Source organism: Strongylocentrotus purpuratus, unplaced genomic scaffold, assembly GCF_000002235.5.
Source record: "Strongylocentrotus purpuratus isolate Spur 01 unplaced genomic scaffold, Spur_5.0 spur5_scaffold_2, whole genome shotgun sequence".
Classification (NCBI taxonomy): domain Eukaryota; kingdom Metazoa; phylum Echinodermata; class Echinoidea; order Camarodonta; family Strongylocentrotidae; genus Strongylocentrotus; species Strongylocentrotus purpuratus.
In genome coordinates this window covers 40,069,552-40,091,885 of record NW_022145605.1, presented here as the reverse complement: position 1 = coordinate 40,091,885, position 22,334 = coordinate 40,069,552, and the positions used below count along the sequence as shown (strand labels likewise).

At 36.3% G+C, this 22,334-nt stretch overlaps 1 protein-coding gene across 1 annotated transcript; it reads right to left on the bottom strand.

Annotated features, from left to right (window-relative positions):
- Positions 1-3,288: 3,288 nt before the first annotated feature.
- LOC115926516 (lactadherin-like) lies at positions 3,289-18,116 on the bottom strand. Its single transcript, XM_030991295.1, has 4 exons — positions 18,048-18,116; positions 16,652-16,804; positions 3,643-3,795; positions 3,289-3,450 (listed from the first exon to the last, which is right to left on the bottom strand). Exons 1-4 carry the CDS (start codon positions 18,114-18,116, stop codon positions 3,289-3,291), a joined length of 537 nt encoding a protein of 178 aa, XP_030847155.1.
- Positions 18,117-22,334: the final 4,218 nt, after the last annotated feature.

Here is a 22,334-nt window from a genome sequence, read left to right as displayed (position 1 = left end):
GCGGATAAGAAAAAAGGCATGTCCATGGATATCTGACGAGATTGTTAAGCTTATGACGGAACGTGATAAAGTTCTCAAAGCTGCTAAAGCTAACAAAAGTGATGATCTTTGGGACACCTACAAATATCTAAAGAATACAGTTATTCACCTCATGAGGAAAAGAAAAAGAGAATATAATGCAGACCAGATCTCGCAAAATCATAACAATAGTAAGCAAATGTGGAGATGTTTGAGAAACCTTGTGCCTAAGTCATTACCTATATCTCCCAATAGCATAAATGTTGATGGTGCTAATGTGTCAGACAATGCAAATATTGCTGAAGCTTTTAATGACTTTTTCATTTCTAATGCTACTAAGATTACAAAGGACCTGCGAAGGAATAAGTCTCAACTGAGAGTAGACGAGGACAATAATATTGGTCCAACTCATTTGCAATTTAATTTGAATTTGATTACTGAGGATTTTGTATTGAAACAGATTGATAATCTGAGTATAGATAAAGCAACTGGTGAAGATCACATCAGCTGTAAACTTTTAAAGATGACGAAGAATGTTATCGCAGAGTCTCTTTGTGATATCATTAACAAATCCCTGTCTACAGGAGTTGTTCCACGTGAATGGAAAAAGGCTCGGGTAGTACCAATATTCAAATCTGGAGATATTTCTTCTTTGAATAATTACCGTCCCATTTCGATATTACCTATCGTGAGTAAAATTATAGAAAGGGCCGTCCACCAACAACTCAGTGAATTCTTGGACGTGAATAAATTATTACACCCTAATCAGTCTGGTTTTAGACCTAAACATTCAACAGCTACTGCCCTTGCAAAACTTGTAAATCAATGGTCGTTGAATATTGATAACAAAGAAATTTCTGGAGTTGCCTTCATAGATCTTCGTAAGGCTTTTGATACTGTTGACCATGAGCTACTTCTACATAAACTAGCTTGTATAGGTTGTAGTAATAGGACTATTTATTGGTTCAAATCATATTTAGGGGATCGACAACAAGTGACCCAATTCAAAGGAGCCAAGTCGCATCCATCAACCATCAAATTAGGTGTGCCACAAGGTTCAATTCTTGGTCCCCTTTTATTTTCAATATATGTTAATAGTCTACCTGAATGTACTCCTGAAGGTATCATAGATATGTATGCTGACGATACGACACTTACCGTCAGTGCAAATGATGCAACTGTTGTGGAAGAAAAATTAACTGTTGCGTTAAACAGAGTCATGGCATGGATTAAGGAAAATCGTCTTGTTCTTAACACTGAAAAAACTTGTGTCATGTTAATAGGCTCTCCTGCTAATCTCAAGAAAATTGAATCTTTCACCATTTCATTAAACGGCAATTTGATCAAAAGAGTTCAATTCACCAAATGCCTAGGACTTTTGATAGATGAAGAATTGAAATGGTCTAAACAAATCGAAAACGTAAGTAAACTTACCCAGAAAAACATTAGCATGATAAAGAGAGCAAAGAGTTTTTTGCCTCAAAAATCCTTAAAGTTACTTTATAACAGTCTAGTGTTGCCACGATTAGATTACTGCTCTGTTGTATGGTCGAACCGATTTCATTCTCATACAACTAAGCTGCAAAAAATTCAAAAGAGGGCCGCAAGAATAATATTGAACAAGACATATGACACACCGTCGGCTGATTTGTTCACAAGTCTTAAATGGATGACACTAGACAAGCGGTTTGAGTTAAGTCGCGTTATGATGATATATAAATGCGTTCATAACTTAGCACCCTCTTACCTTCAGGTAGGCTTAATCAATCCTAATGATGTACATGAGCATCATACAAGGCAAATAGACAGTGGATGTTTACGTGTGCCTAGATTTCACACTGATTGTTATAAGTGTAGCCCAATTGTTTCTTCCATATTTGAATGGAATAAGCTAGATAATTCGTTGAGAACGGCTTCCTCTGTCAATTCATTTAAGAGATTGTTTAAACAAAGTTGTAATTTGTGAATGGCTCAGCCGTACATACACTACGTGCATGTTCTGTAATATTTACATGTCTTATTCACATAATTGCGACTTAATTAATATTTTCCTATTGACATTACTGCTTACTAGGTTAATGATATATGTTAATTTTGCAAACGAGTATTATTTTTGTAACTGTTCTGTATAAATGTTATAAACGATGTAAATATGTTCATTCAGGGCCCCATGGAAGACCACTACTTGCTGGTGAATGGGCTACCCTGTCAAAAGATCAGAAATAAATAAAAAAAAATAAAATAAAAAAATCGTAAACAGCTGTATGGGCTTTGTACATGTTCTGGGCGATGCGTTCATAGCGATAGCTCCTTCACATGATGTCTTCAAGGTTGTTGATGCTTCAGTTGATGCTGGAGTTTAATAGAAAATACTTAATTGTTTATTCATTTATTCATCTATTTACTCTTTTACACATTAGATTATTTATTAAATTTTTCATATATTAATTCCTTACATCATTTATTCAATTCAAATAATCATACATGTACAGGATGGCTCATTTAAAAGTGGTCTTCTATGAGGTTTTGCTAAAGGTATAGACCAGTTCTGGGAACGCCCCCCTCTCAAAAAAAGAAAGAAATGGAAGCTCTTATTACCAATACGTTTTGACTAAAACGTGATGATACAAATTTTGCCGGGAACCCGCCTAGTAAAATATATAATTGGTAAATTATCATATCTATCCGGCCAGGATAGATATCGCGTAGTCCCATATACGTCTTTATGTGTACAGCGCTTGTGACTTTACCAAGAGTGGGCCAAATTTCTTATCACTTTGAAGATTCCAGAACCTTGCAGTACACACCAATACCTATATGGTAGATGATCAACCATTTCTGATCGATTCCACTACGTTTCTTTCACAATGCAATCGCATGACAACCTCCATACCAAATTTTAATATAGACAACACTCATTAGACTGCATTATCACATAGTGACACACCATTAGGCATAATAGGATGATATATATACAACATTATGTAATCCAAATTAGTCCGTAAATAATCATAGAGCAAATTGCTGTTCTGGGAATTTGTTTTTCTTCTTCTCATTTGTTAATATTTCCAATGATTAAATGATTAAAGTTAATAATGTTTTTCTTTATTCTAAAGCATTTCATAACCTGAGCTGTTATATTCTTTACTCTGTTAACCATGAACCCCCCCCCTTCAAATATTTCCACGGGCAACAACCCGTGGCCGTCACCCTGGTAAACTAGCTCATGTAATATATACCACATCACATTTTACCCTTTCTTTATTTGAATTAAGGCCACTGAAACTCACCAAGGAGTTCTTCAAAGAGCTCCATACGAAGAGCAATACGTTCATGCCAGGTGTAAGGTAAAATGCGAACATATCGACACGATATTGGCACGGGAAAGCGATTGTAAACCACGGTGTATCGGTCACTGTTGCCGGGAAAGATCTGAGGAAAACACGCAAAATCAATCACTTGATAATAGAACAACGTGTAATTTCAAAGAGAGAGATAAATGCTATAATTAACATTATTAAGAGAACAATAATAATTAAGAAATGCTCTATAAAAGAATCACATTTGACTGGTAATCGACCAATTAACTGATTAGGGTCGAAGTATGAGTAAATTGGTACCTACGTTGTCGGTGTCAGTGTTAGTGGGGTCTTTCACTGTATCAAAGGTAGTACTGTCTATACTGCAGGCAATCTTAAAGCTGGTTACCCACTGGGAATAATCCTGACGACCCTGTGTTGCAACTCCTACGATGCTGTACGTAGCTAAAAGATCAACCTGAGATTTGAATAATAATGATATCGAAAATGGAAATAGTAAGAACTGTGTTTGTATATATATATACAAACTTGTTGTATTCACCCTACGTGAATTACCTCGTTAATTCCGCATGAACAAAATTAGCAATAGTTAATACTAAAGGCCGGCTAACATAATAGCGGCAAACGACGGAATCACAACGAAGCTTCATTTTATTCTGACGACTGCTCTAAACATTTGTTTGGGGATTTTGGGCATTAAGACCTTGTTGTTGTTCCTTTTTTTTGTAGAGGGTGGTATTTTTGGAATTTGTTGACATTTTCTGTTTATTTAATTAAAACTGTGTCCATTTCCTGAAGAAAGTTCTTCAATAGAATGCAGATGTTGATTGGTCTGGTGTTTCAATTGCGGGTAGCTCATTCGTGCATGCTTGATCGGAAGTATTTATGTCAATTAGTTAATATGTACCTATAGTAATACAGCTCAGCGCTCGGAATGGGTGTGTGCATCAAATACATGTATAATTGAAAATGTTGTAGATCATGAGCCCTGAAAACGTCGGGATTAAATGTTAGATATAGATAGTTGAACAGATTTTCAGTCTGTCAGTGTTTTTGGAAGGAAATAACATTTGAAGGAATATTTGTTCTTGTGATCTCTTGGTTGAGCGAGTAACAAGGTAAGACAGGTTTTGTGTTGTGACGGAGAGATACCCTTTATGAGCTTGAGAAGCTTCAGGAGCGAGACTTCAAACAAACAAGAAAGAAATTCAGGAATAGAGACTGACCTGAATCCACTGGTTCAAATCGTTTGTTTTGGCAGACCATCCTCCATACAGGGCTCCGTCTCTGGCTATGTTTAACCGTCCTCGAAAAGGACCGTGGTTGGCGTCGTACTCACTAGAAGCTGTTAAGCTCGAATCTGGGATTGCCCCACTTTCTAAGCCTATAGGGCTAGCATCCTGGAAATGCCCTATTTTCAAAGAAAGAAACTTGGCCTAAATGAAATAGATTCATTTGTTCTTACAAAAGTCATGTATCTAAAAAATAATACATACTGACAGGAGCTGCATGCTCTTTTAACGCAATAAAGTTACTGGACATCACTCATTAGTATTTTAATTGAATTTCTTCCTATTGAATTCATAACGTCTTCGAGTTTATATAGGCAACATGGTGTAACCGACAAATAAATAAACGTGAAAATGAGAGCACGATTAACATCTAAAGTACTAAACACTTACTCATATATAGATGTGCCCTTTTACCAAAAAATCCCAAGAAAATCAAGAACAAGGAAAAGAACAACTACAAAAAAAACCCCACAACAACAACAACAATCAAACCATTTATTTCTTTACCAACAGGGATTAAAGATGTCACAGTTTCCGAGTGTACAGGTGTCAGTGTTGGGTTTGTCGAGGGTTTGGTCGTTGCTGTAGGAATAAGAGTGGGGACTATTGAGAACAAAGATTACAATAATAACTGGGAACTGTGAGGGACGGAAAGATGAACGATGGCGATGAGGTAAAATTTGGTTAACAACGAAATGTATATATTAATGATGAACAGTACAAAAAAGTGTAAAATACACAATAAACAAACAACAACAACAGCAACAATAACATTAACAACTAAGAAGATATAAGAGCAAGTAGGAAAAACTTCTATTTGGTAGGGTTTTTTAAAATTTCCGGACATGTTCCAATCGGCAGGTGTTAAGCAACGACTATATGGACCATTTTGAGTGGAGCAGGAATGATATTCTAATACTATGAGATTTAAGTAGTTTGGTTATGAGTACTGTATTCTTACGTATGAACCAAAGCACCATTTCTTTTCTTGGGTCAATGCAAACACTACTTTGCATAGTTCTGAATGCATGTATATCAATTAAGATCAGCTACCCCATTACATTCTTAAGGCTTAATTCGTTCCACGAAGCTTTCGCATCGGATCGGGTAGTCTAGTTACACGAACATTTGCGAAAACATTCCCCCAATATATCCATGAAAGGTCGGGTAATTCAAATGATAATGCTAATCTTTTACACATTTCTGAAAACTATCCAATGCAATGTCGATGTGTCGATAGCTAACTATTTTACTAACTCTTATGTGGATTAATCACCTCGTATTCAAAAGTATGGGGTCAAGTTGCGACTTTTTGTAGATTTGCTGTAAGTCTTTTAGAAAATGTTCGGGTATACTTGACATAACGCTTTGGTGATACGAGGAGTGCATTCACAAGTGCTGCATGGGGAATTAGGGGTTGATCATTCATAAAAGTACCTTGATTTTTGTTGTTATTCTCTTATTCTAACTAAAATACTTCATTTCATCAATGTTCAGTATGAGATAAGACACTGAACGAATCATACCTAAGGGGCCTATTCTTGGACTGTTATAATTATGTTGGAGTTGGGATATAAATCTGTTATTCAACTGTTTTTTTTTAAAACCCGCTTAAATCTGATTAAGGTAGCTGTGGTATTGATAACAGCCTTCCCATAACTATAGTGCCCCGAGTAATATCGAGTTTATCATCTTGCTCAACTGTTAATTGGTGCTCACTGATATAATTTTTACTCGGGTCAAGATTTATTAGAAGCATCCCTTATGTAATTCCGCATAATAGTGAGAGATCCGTAAAACGACACCCCCAAAAGTGGTTTTCGATATTCAGTTCATTTAGATTATAACGTGTTTAGCGAACCAGCAAAATATTATATAGTGGCGTAGAGAAGAGCAATTAACTATTAAGTATCGTTGCTTTAAAGTGCCCGTTCAAAGAAAATCACAAATATGGCAAATAACGTATATCACTAGAAACTGTTAGGCTAACAGATGGCAATCGTACGAGTTTAGCTCAACTACATATCGGGTGATTTATAAAAAGATAAATAAAACCAAATCATAGCATTTAGGTTATACGAGAGATTCTCCAGAAAAATAAAGATTTTTTCAATGAAATCACATTATTAACCGGTTTCGCCCAACCAGACGACGAAGAATAAACATAATTGCAATGCTGTTAGTTCTCACATTATAATGAGTTTAGTGTATATAAATGTGATGGCATTTTACACCATTCAAAACGGAATATGAAACCGATTCTGATGACTAAATTCTTGTATTTTAAATACACAGGATAAGGTTTAATGAACAATCAAAACAACCACACTTTCAAATTGGAACCCCCCCCCCCGAATGATAGCATAGACGGCATTTGTTCCCTCTTGAAACACCGAACATACTGCGGCGTATGCAGCTGGATATACAATGACTTTATAATAATAATAATAATAGTGGCTACTTGTATAGCGCACAGGTCCACCTTTCGGTGCTCATGGCGCTTAGAAAAGAGTACATGTAACAGGCATAAGAAAGAAAAAACAATAAACCGAAAAACAAATTCGGAATTCTCCTAGACATAGTAAATTAAAATATTGCAATAATTACAACGAAAGAAACAAATAGGTTTTTAGTTGTAATTTGAATGTTTCTGTCGATGACAGTTGACGTAATTTTAGAGGGAGCTTATTCCACAGTTTTGGACCCATGGCTGAGAAAGCCCGTTCACCCCAAGCATGTTTTATTCTGGGTGTATTAAGTAATAGTGTGTCTGATGAGGAGCGAAGACTTCGTGTGGGGTTGTATTTTGAAACAGAGTTGCTCAGGTATGCAGGGGAAGAAAGAGAGTAAACTGAATGATGTACAAGTAACATAATTTTAAAAATAATCCTTTTTTCAACTGGCAACCAATGGAGAGAACGGAGAATTGGTGATATGGAATCAGATTTCCTAGTGAATGTTAATAGGCGGGCTGCAGAATTTTGAAGTCGTTGCAGTTTTGTGACATCTTTTTTTGGAAGGTTACAGAACAATGAATTTGCAAAATCTAAACGAGAAGAAATTAAAGCATGAATTAAGATCTCAGCCGCAGGTTTAGATAAACACTTTCTTATGAAACTTAGATTACGTAATTGGTACCTTACACTCTGTTGAATATGTGTTATGTGACTACGAAAGGACATTTCCTGATCAAATATTACACCCAAATTACGAGCTGTTTTTGATGGAGTGATACACGTTTTTCCAATATGGAGATGACACGATTGATAGTCAACCTTCCCTAACATGTGCTTGGAACCTAATAATAAAAACACAGATTTATCATCATTTATTATATCATCATTTATTATTTTATCCCTGCATTTTTCATCAAAATAATTGCATGCGGGGGGTCTAGAGTAAAGCAATAGATTAAATACTAAAGCATATCAATTCCTTTCATAGCAAAAGCGCTCCTCACAATTTCTGTAAATTTGACAGTTTAACGCTACGCGTACCGCCTTGACCGGACTGTGCGGTATCTGTGCAGTTCTGTGTGTAGAGAGGTCGGGCCGTATTCATTATTTCTTGGGGGTGCATAAATTGCTCTCATTATACGTACGCGTGTAATGCGCAATTTCATTGTGACGGCACTAAACCCATCCACTCATTGTTCCCCTATTTTCATAATGGTACTGACCCAATGAAATGTGCAGTGCGCTCGTACGCGCTGCGCTGCGTGTGTACATGTACTGTACTTATGCATGTTCAGTTATATGTGTATGCATAGCATTACGTACATGTATGCATACACGGCTAGCTGGCACAAAACCCTGGGTCGGGCTTCTAAAATGGGACATGAATGATTTGACATGAAAATTGACGGGGCTAAAAATGAATCAATCAAAATGAGCTTTATATGTATGAAAAGCTTACGTATCATATGTCATTGTCTGGGATTGAGGATTTACAAATTTGACGCAAAACGCGTTGCTGCAAAGTTGAAGATTGGTATATTGAAAGGCAATTGAGCACAGTGCGACCGATCAATGGACATTATGTATGAGAAAGTAAAACAAGTTAAATGGATTGTAAAGTTTAACGTCAAAATGACGGAGGTTTTTTTTCAAGTAAGGGCATGGTTTTACATGGAATGTAAAGGAAATGTTTCCTTCTTATCATATCTCGATTGAGGATATTATACTCAATTTCGATTTTAAATGGTAAAGAAAAGTGTAAAAAGATGTCGAGAATTTTACAATATGTCATGTAATATAAAATGCGCGCGGGTCGGTTGATCTCCCAAAAGGAGCGCGAAGGAATTGATATGTTAGTTTTAAAAATCAATTAACCTTCTCTTTAATGGTCAAAGATCCACAAATGCCTCTGCGATCGTGTAACATTTGAAACCTTCAAAGTTTAAGTACACTCTACCATGAAAATATGAAGGAGTATAAGCGACTCGAAAATACGGTGAGAAATTAATTAAAGTTTTACTAAATCGAAGAGTACATTCTGTATATGGTGCACGTTGGATTAATGATGTAATTTTTAGCAATTCAGATAATAATTTTCCAGAAATACCATTATAGGATCAAAAGGACCTTTGGGAGTTAAGCAATGAATAATATAGTGTGTGTGTGTGTGTGTGTGTGTGTGTGCGTGTGTATGTGTGTGTGTGTGTGTGTGTGTGTGCGTCCCCATTATTCTCGTATTGCAACCCTTGGCTATTAAAGCTTGCATGTATAGTTCCAGATACTTCTTTTAAAAAAGGTTAAGGGAAAGGGCATCGTTCTTCCAAAGTTTTCATAGGAAAAAACGAAAATCTGTACCAGAATTGTTATTATTCAGAAAATAGCATCGAATTAATGATCATCAATTGTTGCATTACACCGAAGGTCCATCGGTCTTGAAAAGTAATACAGTTTATAATTCTTAAGCTAAGTAATTCTGAAAATTACACGGGGGTTTTATTGCACCCAATAGAACAGGAAATTACCAATATTCTGAAACCGCTATATAATATTCCTGAAGCGAGATGCTCTGTTTTATTTCAATATTATTTTATTCCGTATATTTTGATAATTCTGATAATTAGATGAATTTCCTAGCTAGCTTCAATAGCTCAACAAAAACCATGAAACAAACTGGAAAGTTGGTTTTCTAGCAAGAGACGTTTGATATTCTATCGATCCATTGGCGAAATTGATGGGGCCTTATACGTATATGGGACTACATGTAAGTGATTAATTAAACATATTTGGGCTTACACCCAGTAAATGAGATCGATTGATCGATCTGTTTTGAAAAAACAATACACAAATATGTTTGAATAATTGAAATTTCTCACAGAAAGCATTGCATTTATATATTAAAAAATGTAAGTGATTGTAGTACAGTTACTCCCAGTTTACATTTAGATAAATGTTTAGTAGTAAACTTTACCCTATTTATTACTTACCACAGCGCCCTCCAGTACAACATATTGATACAATGATCAAAATTAAAGCAGTTGCGTCATGAAACATTACTGAAGCCGCCAATAAAAACACTCGAAAATATCAAATGGTAAACACCTTCAATCAAGCAGTGAGGCATATAGACTATACTGTCTTAGAAATGATCTGACCATCCATCTGAGGAGCTTCAATTATTCATTAACTAAATGTAGTTGATATTATATAACGAATATAAAGATTCGAGGCCTCTGATTGGTCAAAACTGCACTCATGATATTCACTACTGACTGCTTAGGTCAATGATCCACAACCAGCAACTTGTATTAGTTTCGACTGTCTACTGTCTGTTTTCTCCTTCATTTTAAAAAAAATGCATTATGTCTCTGCTCGTATTCACTACTCATTTTTTTATTATTTAGTATTCATGACGTATAATACCTGAATTTCTTGAGTTTTTGTGATATCTGTTCTTTATTCTTGCTTCATATAGTGTCAGATTTAATGGTACAGTTTAAGGAAAAGTACTATCATGTGTCTGTTTTTAAGAATATTATGGAAGAAAGTGTGTTGTATAATAATATATATTGATAGGAAATAATATCAAGCATTCTGCTTATGATAGTTGTCCTCTGGATTTATCTTGAAAAAAAAAAAAAAAATCCTCTGGACGGCCATGCATAATGGCTCAAGGCATGGGCACACAGAGGATTTTTTAATGTTGGGAACCGGGGTAAAATGCAATAAATTATTGAAAATTTATTGCATTTTTTTTTTTTTTAAAATTTATGGAAACAGCCCCTATCCTAGCCCCCGCTGCGTACAGTCATGGTTCAGTGACAAAGCAATGGCCTCGTAACTGTGAGGCCCCAGGATCAAAACCGTGTCGATATGCTATATTAGTTCCATTTTATGGGGCATTAATCCTCATTACTGTCATTTATGACTTAAGGGCGTAGGTCTTCTAATTGATAAGCATAGTATCATACACATGCTTTAGCAGTCACGCAAAACACACATTGTCAAATTATTATTCAGTAAAATCTGGGAATGTATACTATTATCTAGATCTATTATTTTTAAATTATTTTTAAATTAATTCCATGAATTGGGATAAAACACAAATATTCCAACTTAATGAGCGACAGTGTATATATCTAACTATATATATAATATATAAAGAGCAACAGACAGAGAGAAAGAGAGCGTGAGAGAGTGTAAGGCCCGAACAGACTGACAGAAAGACAGAGGCAAACAGACAGTGAGAAAGTGAGAAAGCAAGAGAGAGAGAGAGAGAAACAGACAGACAGAGGGGAAGAGAGAGAAAGCGAGAGAGAAGGGGGAGGTAGAGAAAACAATATACATGTAATCGTACATTTTAATCTCGGATCTAATTGTGAGCTTTTACAACGTTTCGCAGTTTGTTCCATATCAATTACTTGTGTTCGTTGTCATCGGTAGTAGTGTCATACGTAGTAGTAAATATTGATGTTCACATATCAAGGCGTTGACTTTAGTTCGGAAGGGGTATCTGTAAGCATCGTCTGCACAGAACGAAGAGGGCGATGTCTTAATTGACATGAATGAAAATTAAAGCAGGTAAAGGCATCGTTTAACAATGTTTAATCTAAAATGCACGGCCCTACGTGTTATCAGTGTCTCTGATATGGTGTGATATTGAAGCCCTAAAAGAATTGCACTTCAAAATGATCAAGAAGTACCTCAAAAAACTAAAAATATTTGAGTGACCGGTTTTACCATACTTGTTTTCCCCAACTTGTTTTCCCCAGTAGACTGTACTATGTTATGAAAACCGTTTGGCAAACGGTTTTAAAAATGTGTAATTCCAAACATAAATATCTTGGTAATCAGACAGACGATCGGCTTGCAAAAGTCATGCGGTTCCGGGCTGACCTAAAGGTTTATAATTATCACTGCAGCATGAGCAAAATCCAGGACTTTGTTTCAGAATCTGGGACAATGTAACCGGATCCCTTTAAAGAGAATCAAAACTTGTTGTTGATAATGCTGGGCAATGGGTTCCATGATTTCTAACCAGATGATTTCGATTTAAAGCACTCATGTCAAGGTTTGTTTGCTGAATGCCAAAAAGGCGACTTCCATCTGACGGACAATGTATTTTGAAAGTGAATTAGCTCGCATATATATAATCATCCTACACTTGTACTCCCATAGACCTTGAAGGTAGGGTTCAATTCCAATGCTAGATCCTGTATCCTGCACTGGACCGGATTCGTGTAGTGACTCAAGAAAATCATGCCACACTCATACAATAGGAGCGACAGATACTTTTAAAGTAGATATTCATTGATTTTAAAAACTAACTTAATTTCATATTACAAAGTTGAAACTTTGATTCGACAAGGTTATCAAAATTCAATGCTTGGAAACATTCGAAGTAATGATTATTATAAATTATAAAACGCTTAAGTACAGCCCCGGCATAGCACCTGAAGAGCTCTCCGAACGCTCCTGAGATGTGTGAGATCACAGTATGGACACGATTTGCACAAGCAGACGATGTCCCATGACATGACAAAATAAAGTCATCTTTTACAAACCAGGTTTTTAAAAACGCGTCGAAACGCGTCATATGACGCACGAAAACCAAGGTTGGTCTACAAAACTCCTTTGTGAATTCGGGCCAATGTGTATGTTATCTTGTTCCAACACAATTGCTCTCTTTTTTCGTTGACTATTAGACAGTAAGAAAAAAAGTGATAACATCAACTCAAACTCAAAGAAATGCTTATTACAAGCAAAATTTATGAAATTCTCTTCGTTATGGTGATTAAAGTTTTGCCTTCATTCACATCCATTGTTTAAGGTAAACTTCTCATTGAGTGATAACAAAATAATAGGGTTTATCAAGGATGTTACCTTATATTTAATGAATGTCTTTCGTCAATTTCTTCGATGTTTACCATCGTAAATGTTCTTTCTTGCATTAGGTATAAAAGTAACCTTTGAGTTTTCGATCGCTATTCGATATAAATACCTTATGCTCCTTACGCGTATGAAATAGCGCAGTGGACAAGTGAGCAGACAGAACTTGGATATCATAATACAAGAAATTAGTAGACTGTTTAAAATAAATAAAGGTTATCTTGTCGATTAAAACAAGCTTCTGTGAAAGCCTAGTTACATCATTTTGAACAATGAAGCACTAAAGCACGAGGCACAATTTAACTTTTTGTATTATATGGCCACACTTTAATACATAAGTCCCTAAGGCACAAACTTGGAACAAGACGATTTTGTCAACACTTTTTAAAGACCCTGCTGCTCATTCACCCGTGGAAGACATAATTATGAATAGGGTATCATTGGACAGAAAATAGGTTACTTTTTATCATGAAAACAATCCAAAAGTCATATTGGTTATGAATGTTCAATTAGGAGCCACCAACGTAGGGTAAGCTTGTTATTGATACGCTCTGTACAATTTTACTTTGTTAAAAATACAAATATTTCAAGAGATTATTTTACAAACATTATGAACATGCAATTTCCATGAAAGTTTATCACCTACTATTATTCCCAGGAATTTCGTAGAAAAGACTTTATGTATGACAGTATTATCAAGTACAGTATTTCCTGGTCAGTTATCAATAATATCAAAAATAAGCATAAACTTTTTTTTTTGTAGTATCAACTTACAAGAAAAATCAACGTCGTAAAATGCAATGGATAACAAAAGAAATTCTACGGTAGATACACACAATGAATAAACTGTACAAGGCTAGTCAAAATGAACTCTACCATTCATATAAACAAAAATATATAAAACAAACCGAATTATATTAAACTAATTATAAATAATTTGATTGGAAAGAAAAAAGAGAAAAATGCCCAATCAAGATTTTACAATAGTTGATACAGTTATAAAGTCTGAAGATATATCCGATACCTTTAATTCCCATTTGTAAATATAGGACCCAATTTATCAAATGAACTTGATACACCCAATGAAAATTTACTACCCTAAATATATTACTTATTGCGGATATAGTAACGAAAATAAACTGCTAGTGACATTCGTTTGTCTCACAATGTATCGTCAACAAGGGATCTAAAAGATCACGACGATTCGTGTGCCGCTGCTACAATTCGTCAGGTGATAAAATATATTTTAAGCAAGCGTCTTTTATACTCTACGGATGGACCGGGTGGACCGGCGCACAGTGGGCCAAGGAGGAACCAAAGTGCGCCAAAACTAAGTTTGGGTGATTTTTTTTTTTCAATTTTTTTCTGGCCCAGTTGAAAGGTAATACATGGAGGAATACCTCAGTGAAATATTTAATTCCGGTATGCACAATAAGGGTATAAATTTACTACTTTAAACAGCAAAATCCTACATATTCACAGTTTTAGTGCAAAAGTGACTTTTTAAAAAAATCTTTCAATTCAACATGAAGTTTTTAAGTTATTGATATGGAATTGCTCTCACATATTCCTGTTAGTTCATTTCGTTGAATGAATGGGTTAAAATTAATAGAAACACAATCTTCATGATATATTATAGGGTAATTCACTGAAAAATGGACTAATTATCCATGTTTTTTATAAATCCAAAATAAACGTTTAGATCTCCGCGGTGTACCGCTTAAATTTTAATACCACCATTTTCTCTGATGTCTAAGCTTCAAGTTGATACCAAATTTGGCTGCCCGATCTTGCCCGTTGTTATGTTAGAGCCGTTTTCCTTGCAACATTGCCCCGAAAAAATGTGTTTATTTTGGTCCGCGGCTGAATCATGAAGGATTCGTGGTCATAAATCACGGCGCGAGGGGGCGCGTGACACTTGTTCTGACTAGTGTCCCTTTATTAGTTCTGACACCGCGGACCAAAATGAACACTTTTTTCGGGGCAATGTTGCAAGGAAAACGGCTCTAACATAATAATGGGAAGAATCGGGCAGCCAAATCTGGTATCAACTTAAAGCTTAGACATCAGAGAAAATGTTGGTAATAAAATTCAAGCGAAAATTCATGAGTTTTGGCGCACTTTGGTTCTTCCTGGCCCACTGTGCGGCGGTCGAATAGTTAAAACAATAACGGACAAGGCCTATTGGTCGAGTACGCCAATGTTCTCCCCGGGCAGGCGAGCCGAGGCGACGGCCTGTTGATTGGTTGAGCACCCGTGTGCTTTGATCAATAATTTTGACAATGATTTATTTCTAATAGATGTAGATAAAAGTATACATTCTCAGATTTTATTGAATAACAAGTGGGAAGTATTTGTTTTGCGCGAATGCAAAAGTATGTGTGTGCTACAGAGCTCATCAACTAGGGGACCTACGTCCTTAAGTCATAACTGACAGTAATGGGGATTAATACCTCATAAAAGGGCACTAATGTAGGACATCGACACGGTTTTGATCCTGGGGGCTCACAGTTACGAGGCCATTGCTTAGCCAATGAATTTTGCCCCGACCCCCAACATTAAAAACTTCTATGTGGGCATGCCTTGAACCATAATGCATGGCCCTACGGAGGAATTTTTCCTAAAGTAATGAATTGTAAATAATACACTCTTAATGTTGTATAGCTCCCTCTCAATGTCAAGTTATTAATTAAGCTATGAAACAATGTTTCTTGACTGAAAGCGACCGATTAGCTATTTTCGTCTGAATATTATATATCACATCTACATATTCTGAGATTTGCATGGTCGCAGCTACCATTGTCTGGCCGAAGGCGCTTTTTGAAAGTCATCAATTACCGGGAGCACCGGTAAATTTATACTTAATTTTTTTCGAAAGCAGAAGTGTTTTAGGGGCTAAATTTTCAAGTGCTTTTAATACATCCACAGGGACCTCACTCATTAGCATTTTATTTGTATGTCAGCAACTTTTGAATACATTTCGTAAACAATCAAAGAGAAATTACAGGCAGTATGTCTTTCCCTGGCCTAAATATTGTGCCTAAATCTACTGACATGACTGTAGAGCTGATGAAAAGTTGCCTTTAAATAATGATTTTTCTTTTTCTTCATATTTGTCTCGAAATGTCACTGTTCTGAATTTTTTTTTCTTCTCATTTGTAAATATTCCTAATTGTTTGATGAAAAAGATTTATAATGTGTTTCATTCTAAAGCATTTCATAACCTGAGCAGTTGAAATATTTATCTGTTAACTATGAACGCCCCCCCCCCCCCCCCCAAACAAAAATAATAATAATAATAATCAGGGTGCGTTCCGCGGGCAATAGCCCGGGGTGTCATCCTACTATCATCATCTACAAACTCACCAAGGAGTTCTCCAAATAACTCCATACGAAGGGAAACATGTTGATACCATGTGTAAGGTAAAAGGCGAACATATCGACACGACATTGGCACGGGAAAGCGATTGTAAACCACGGTGTTTCGATCACTATTGCCAGGAAAGATCTGAGGAAAACACGCAAAAAGAACAACGTGTAAATTCAAAAGGAGAGATAATGCTAAGATTAACATCGTGAAAAAAAAGGAATTGAGAAACGCTCAATAAACGAATCATACTTGACTGGTAATCGACCAATTAACTGATTAGGGTCGAAAGATGAGTAAATCGGTACCTACATAGTCGTTGTCGGTGTTAGTGGGGTCTTTCGCTGTATCAAAGGTAACACTATCCATACTGCAGGCAATCTTGAAGCTGGTTACCCACTGGGAATAATCCTCACGACCTTGTGTTGCCACTCTTACGATCCTGTATGTAGCTAAAAGATCAACCTGAGATTTGAATGATAATGATATCGAAAATGGAAATAGTAAAAACGGTTTTTGTATATACACATATATGTACAAACTTGTTGTATTAACAAGACATCTATATATATAACACTAAGGAGTTCCTTTGTCAATTCCTCATGAAAAAAATAGCAATAGTCAAACTTAGCAATTTGTTTTTGGATTTTTAGCATTTGAACTTGTTCTCCTTCCTTTTTTTCTTCTTCTGTTTTTGGTAGGGGAGGGGGTGGAGGTATTTTCGAAATTTGTTGATATTTTCTGTTTATTAAATTAAAACTATGCCCCTTATCTAATAGAAGTTCTTCAATGGAATGTAACTGTTGATTAGTTACGTATTTCATTCTCACAATACTCGGCTTTGTAACACGTTTCATTTATGGAAAGTAAAATGTTCATTCTCTCAAAAATCTGTAAGAAATAGTTTGCCAAACATATGGAACACTCTACCTCCAGTCATCCCTATATAAGAACAGTACAATGTTTAAAAAACAATTGAAACTGACCTTTTATTTTGAATACCATTAAATTTGCCTTCTAAACCTCCCCCCCTCCAATTTTAAATTATTTCATACTTGTTTTGTAGTTTCTTTTTTTTATTGTGTTTATCGCTGTATTTTGTGATATCTTTAACTAATATATGCTCAGTAATATAAATAATATAAATTATAATATTCGGGGAACTTCTTATACAAGGCCACCATGGGCTTTTTCTTTGTTCTTCCATTTCATTTGAAACTATTGTATTAACTGAATATTCTATGTATGTATATATACTTGTATGTTTATTTGCATTTGTTGTGTTTTTTATGAAAAAGAAATGAATAAACGAACTCGAACTCGAACTATTCTTGCACGCTTGATCGGAAGTATTTATGTCGATTCGAGAATATGTACCTCTAGTAATACGGCTCAGCGCTCGGACTGGGTGTGTGCATTAAATACTAAATTAATACATGTATAATTGAAAATGCTGTTGGTCATGAGCCCTATATACGTCGGGATCAAATGTTAGATATAGATCGTTGAACAGATTTCCAATTTGTCAGTGTTTTCAGAAGGAATTAATATTTAAAGGAATATTTGTTCTTGTGATCTCTTGGTTGATCGAGTAACAAGGTGAGACAGGTTTCGTGTTGTGACGGAGAGATACCCTTTATGAGCTTGAGAAGCTTTATGGAGTAAAACTTCAAACAAACAAAAAAGAAATTCAGGAATAGAGACTGACCTGAATCCACTGGTTCAAATCGTTTGTTTCGGCAGACCATCCTCCAGTCAGGGCTCCGACTTTAGCCATGTTTAACCGTCCTCGACGCGGACCGTGGTTGGCGTCGTACTCACTAGAAGCTGTCAGGCTCGAATCTGGGATTGCCCCACTTTCTAGGCCTAGAGGGCTACCATCCTGGATAGGGCCTTTTTTAAAGAAAGAAACTTGGCTTTAATTATATAGATTCATCTAACCTAATAAAATTTATGTACTTATAAATAATACATATTGGCCGGAGCTGCATAGTCTTCCAACTCAATAAAGCTACTAGACCTCACTCATTGGCATTGCATTTGTATGTTAGCAAATTTCGAAGATATTTCGTAAATAATTAAAGAGAAAATTGCAGGCAGTATATCTTTCCCTGGCTAAAATATTGTGCTTAAATCTACTGACATGACTGTAAAGCTGATGAAAAGTTTAATTTTTTTCTTCTTTCTTCTGTTTTGGGATTTTTATATCCATTCATTTGTTAATATTTCCAATAATTTGATGAAAAAAGTTAATAAAGTTTTTCATTCTAAAGCATTTCATAACCTGAGCAGTTATAGCCTTTACTCTGTAAACTCCACAACCCCCCCCCCTCCCTCGAATATTTCCGGGGCGTTTCTGCGGGCAAGCGCCCGGGGCCGTCACCCTGATAAACTAGCTCATCTAATATATATACACTACATAACATTCCTTGTTTGAATGAAGGCGACTCAGTTTAAACCTAAAACTCACCAAGGCGTCTCCCAAAGAGCTCCATACGAAGAGAAATACGTTGCTGCCAGGTGTAAGGTAAAAGGCGAACATATCGGCACACCATTGGCACGGGAAAGCGATTGTAAATCACGGTGTTTCGGTCACTATTGCCGGCAAAGATCTGAGGAAAACACGCAAGATCAATCAATTGAGAATATAATAAAGTGTAATTTCAAAGAGAGAGAGAGAGATCAGTGCTATGATAAACATCATGGACAAATAAAAGAATTGAGAAACGCTCAATAAACGAATCACATGTGACCGGTAATCGTAATCGACCAATTGATTACTGATTAGGGTCGAAGGATGAGTAAATCGATACGTACGTTGTCGTTGTCGGTGTTAACGGGGTCTTTCACTGTATCAAAGGTAATACTATTCATACTGCAGGCAATCTTGAAGCTGGATACCCACTGGAACTGGTCCTGACGACCTTGCGTTGCCACTCCTACGATGATGTACGTATCTAAAAGATCAACCTGAGATTTGAATGATAATGACGTTGAAGATATTTTTTTATCTTGATTTACATGTATAAATATATATATACCATTTTTTTGTATTAACAGGACATCTATATCAAACCCTTCATAAATTACCTCCTCAAGAAAATATTTAGCAATAGTTAATAGTTAGCAATAATTTGGAAAGAGCCTCATTTTATTCTGTCGGCTTCTTGTTTTTCTGTAGGGGAGGGGAGGGGGGGGGGGGGGTTCGGCGTATATAGATATTTTTGGTTTATTTAATTAAAACTGTGTCCATTTTCTAAAGAAAGTTCTTCAATTAAATGAAGGTTACGTGATTGGTTACGAGGTTCGATTGCGGGATAGCTTATTCTAGCATGCTTGATCGGAAGTATTTATGTCTATTTGTGAATATGTACCTGTAGTCATACGGGTCAGCGCTCGGACTGGGTGTGTGCATAAAATACTTAATTAATACATGTATAATTAAAAATGCTGTAGATCTTTAGCCCTGAATACGTCGGGATTGAATGTTATATATAGATAATTGAACAGATTTCAAGTCTGTCAGTATTTTCAGAAGGAATTAATATTTGACGAAATCTTTATTCGTGTGATCTATTGGTTGATCAAGTAACAAGATAAGACATGTTTCGTGTTGTGACGGAGAGATACCCTTTATGAGCTTGAGAAGCTTCAGACGAACAAGAAAAAAATTAAGAAATAGACACTGACCTGAATCCACTGGTTTAAATCTTTGGTTTTGGCAGTCCATCCTCCGAACAGGGCTCCGTGTTTAGCTATGTTTAACCGTCCTCGACGCGGACCGTGGTTGGCGTTGTACTCACTAGAAGCTGTCAAGCTTGAATCTGGGATTGCCCCACTTTCCAATCCTAGAGGGCTAGCATCCTGGATAGGACCTTATTTTCAAAGAAAGAAACTTGATTAAATGAAATAGATTAATTTGTTCTTACAAACGCCATGTATCTAAAAAATAATACATATTGGCAGGAGCTGCAAGGTCTTTTAACGCAATAAAATTACTGGACATCACTCATTGGTATTTAAATTGTATGTCTACAAATTATGAAGACATTTCTTTGAACAAAAAATGTTTCCAGTGCAAACAAATATCGGTGTCTGGAAATAAATTTACACATTATTAATTTAAAAAGTGACACAATTACTATTTTGCATGAAAAAGCAAAAGCAACAACTTTAAAAACCTTCAACTTATTCCCTGTAAGCATCCACTGCTCCCATCTTTAAAAAAAAATCCTGTGTCAAAATATGAACCAGAATTACACTACCTGTATATCCGTGCAAGACCGCGAGACTCGAATCTCAAACCTATACATCAAGGGTGTCGATTTGTATCCGTGGTTGGGGGGGGGGGGATGATAGGTGCCAAAATATTGTTGGCAATAGATCAAAGCAACCAAGAGGTAGAAGCGTGCGGCAGGTTGCACCCCTTCCCCAAGCGCGTAGCCAGTAGATTATTAAAGAAAGAAGATGATTCGATGTACCGTTCTCGACTCTTAATCCTTGCTTGAATCAAGTTCCCCTTCCTCCCCGCGTAGCGCGGAAGCTCTGACATTTCATTAGATTATAAAAGAAAGAAGACGATTCGATGTACTATTCTCGACTTTTAATCCTTAATAATTGAATCAAGTTCCCTTTCCTCCGCGCATAGCGCGGAAGCTCTGACGTTTTATTAGATTATTAAAGAAAGAATGCGATTTCATGTACTATTTTCGACTGCTAATCCTTAATGTTTGAATCAAGTTCCCTTTCCTCCGCGCATAGCGCGGAAGCTCTGTTGTTTCAGTAGATTATTAAAGAAATAAGACGATTCGATGTACCATTCTCAACTCTTAAACCTTGTTTGAATCAAGTTCCCCTTCCTCCGCCCGTAGCGCGGAAGCTCTGACGTTTCATTAGCTTATTAAAGAAAGACGACGATTCGATGTACTATTCTCGACTTTTAATCCTAAATGTTTGAATGAAGTTCCATTTCCTCCGCGCGTAGCGCGGTAGCTCTGACATTTCATTAGATTATTAAATAAAGAAGACGATTCGATTTCCATTCTCGACTCTTAATCTTTGTCTGAATTCAGTTTCCCCACATGATGTACGTATGGAACGTTCGTTCGCAAATCCGTGCATGCAAAGCCCGAGTGGTGGGTAGCATGTTATCTCTCGGTAGTGCTTATCGCAATAGCTTCTTGAAAGGAATTGTATACTACTGTTAGTGTTAACAGCCACTAATTAGGCACATAAATGACTATACAAAATATATGTTCTTCCTGGCTATTTTGGAATGTGTCAGTTTGCAACAGAAATGGAGAAACGCGAATTTTGTTGAAAATCATGTGATATCACGAAGATTTATAAATCACTTGTATAAAATTGAAAATAAGTCATAGTTGGATTTCATTTGGGGGGGGGGGGGCTAGCGCCCCTAGGCCCTGCTAACAGTTCGCCAGTGAACTAGTGAACTATCTTATAAGTCATACTAATTTTTCGAAAATATTTCTACTTGTCTCCGATCTCATCACGAATTCGTCACAGAGTTCATCTATGTTTACACTGTCCAGGATTGTCTGATGTGCATTGCTGATTGCTACTCTTGCGCTTCGCGCTTAACATTTAGCTCCTTGCTTTTTAACGCTGCGTTTCTATGATGCTGTTGATTGAAAAAATTGAATAAATTCATCAATTCCTGATGAAGCCGTATGAGCGAGAATTCAATTTATTCTTGTCTCATATACGGTTGTCTCATTTACTTCGTATACTGTATATGTATGTATTATAAAAATGAGATAGCAAAATGTGTATATTGATAGTCATCTTGCGAGTAATAATCATTAACTACTCTCATCGGGCTCTCATCATTAATATTTCTCTTAATTTTTTTCCTTGAGGGTGAATTATTAGGGGGGGGGGGGATATATCCCCCCCCCATTCCCCCCCCCCCGGGATCGACACCCATGCTATACATCAACTGCCAAAATGTTGAAACCACTAAAGCACCACACCT

Bases quoted from the DNA above. Each gene is read 5' to 3' on its own strand.
- LOC115926516 (XM_030991295.1), bottom strand. From the start codon at position 18,116: ATGGCTAAAGTCGGAGCCCTGACTGGAGGATGGTCTGCCGAAACAAAC. The intron at 16,805-18,047 runs GTCAGTCTCTAT...TTCAAATCTCAG, and splicing joins ATTTGAACCAGTGGATTCAG to GTTGATCTTTTAGCTACATA. The intron at 3,796-16,651 runs GTAGGTACCGAT...TTCAAATCTCAG, and splicing joins CTAACACCGACAACGACTAT to GTTGATCTTTTAGCTACGTA.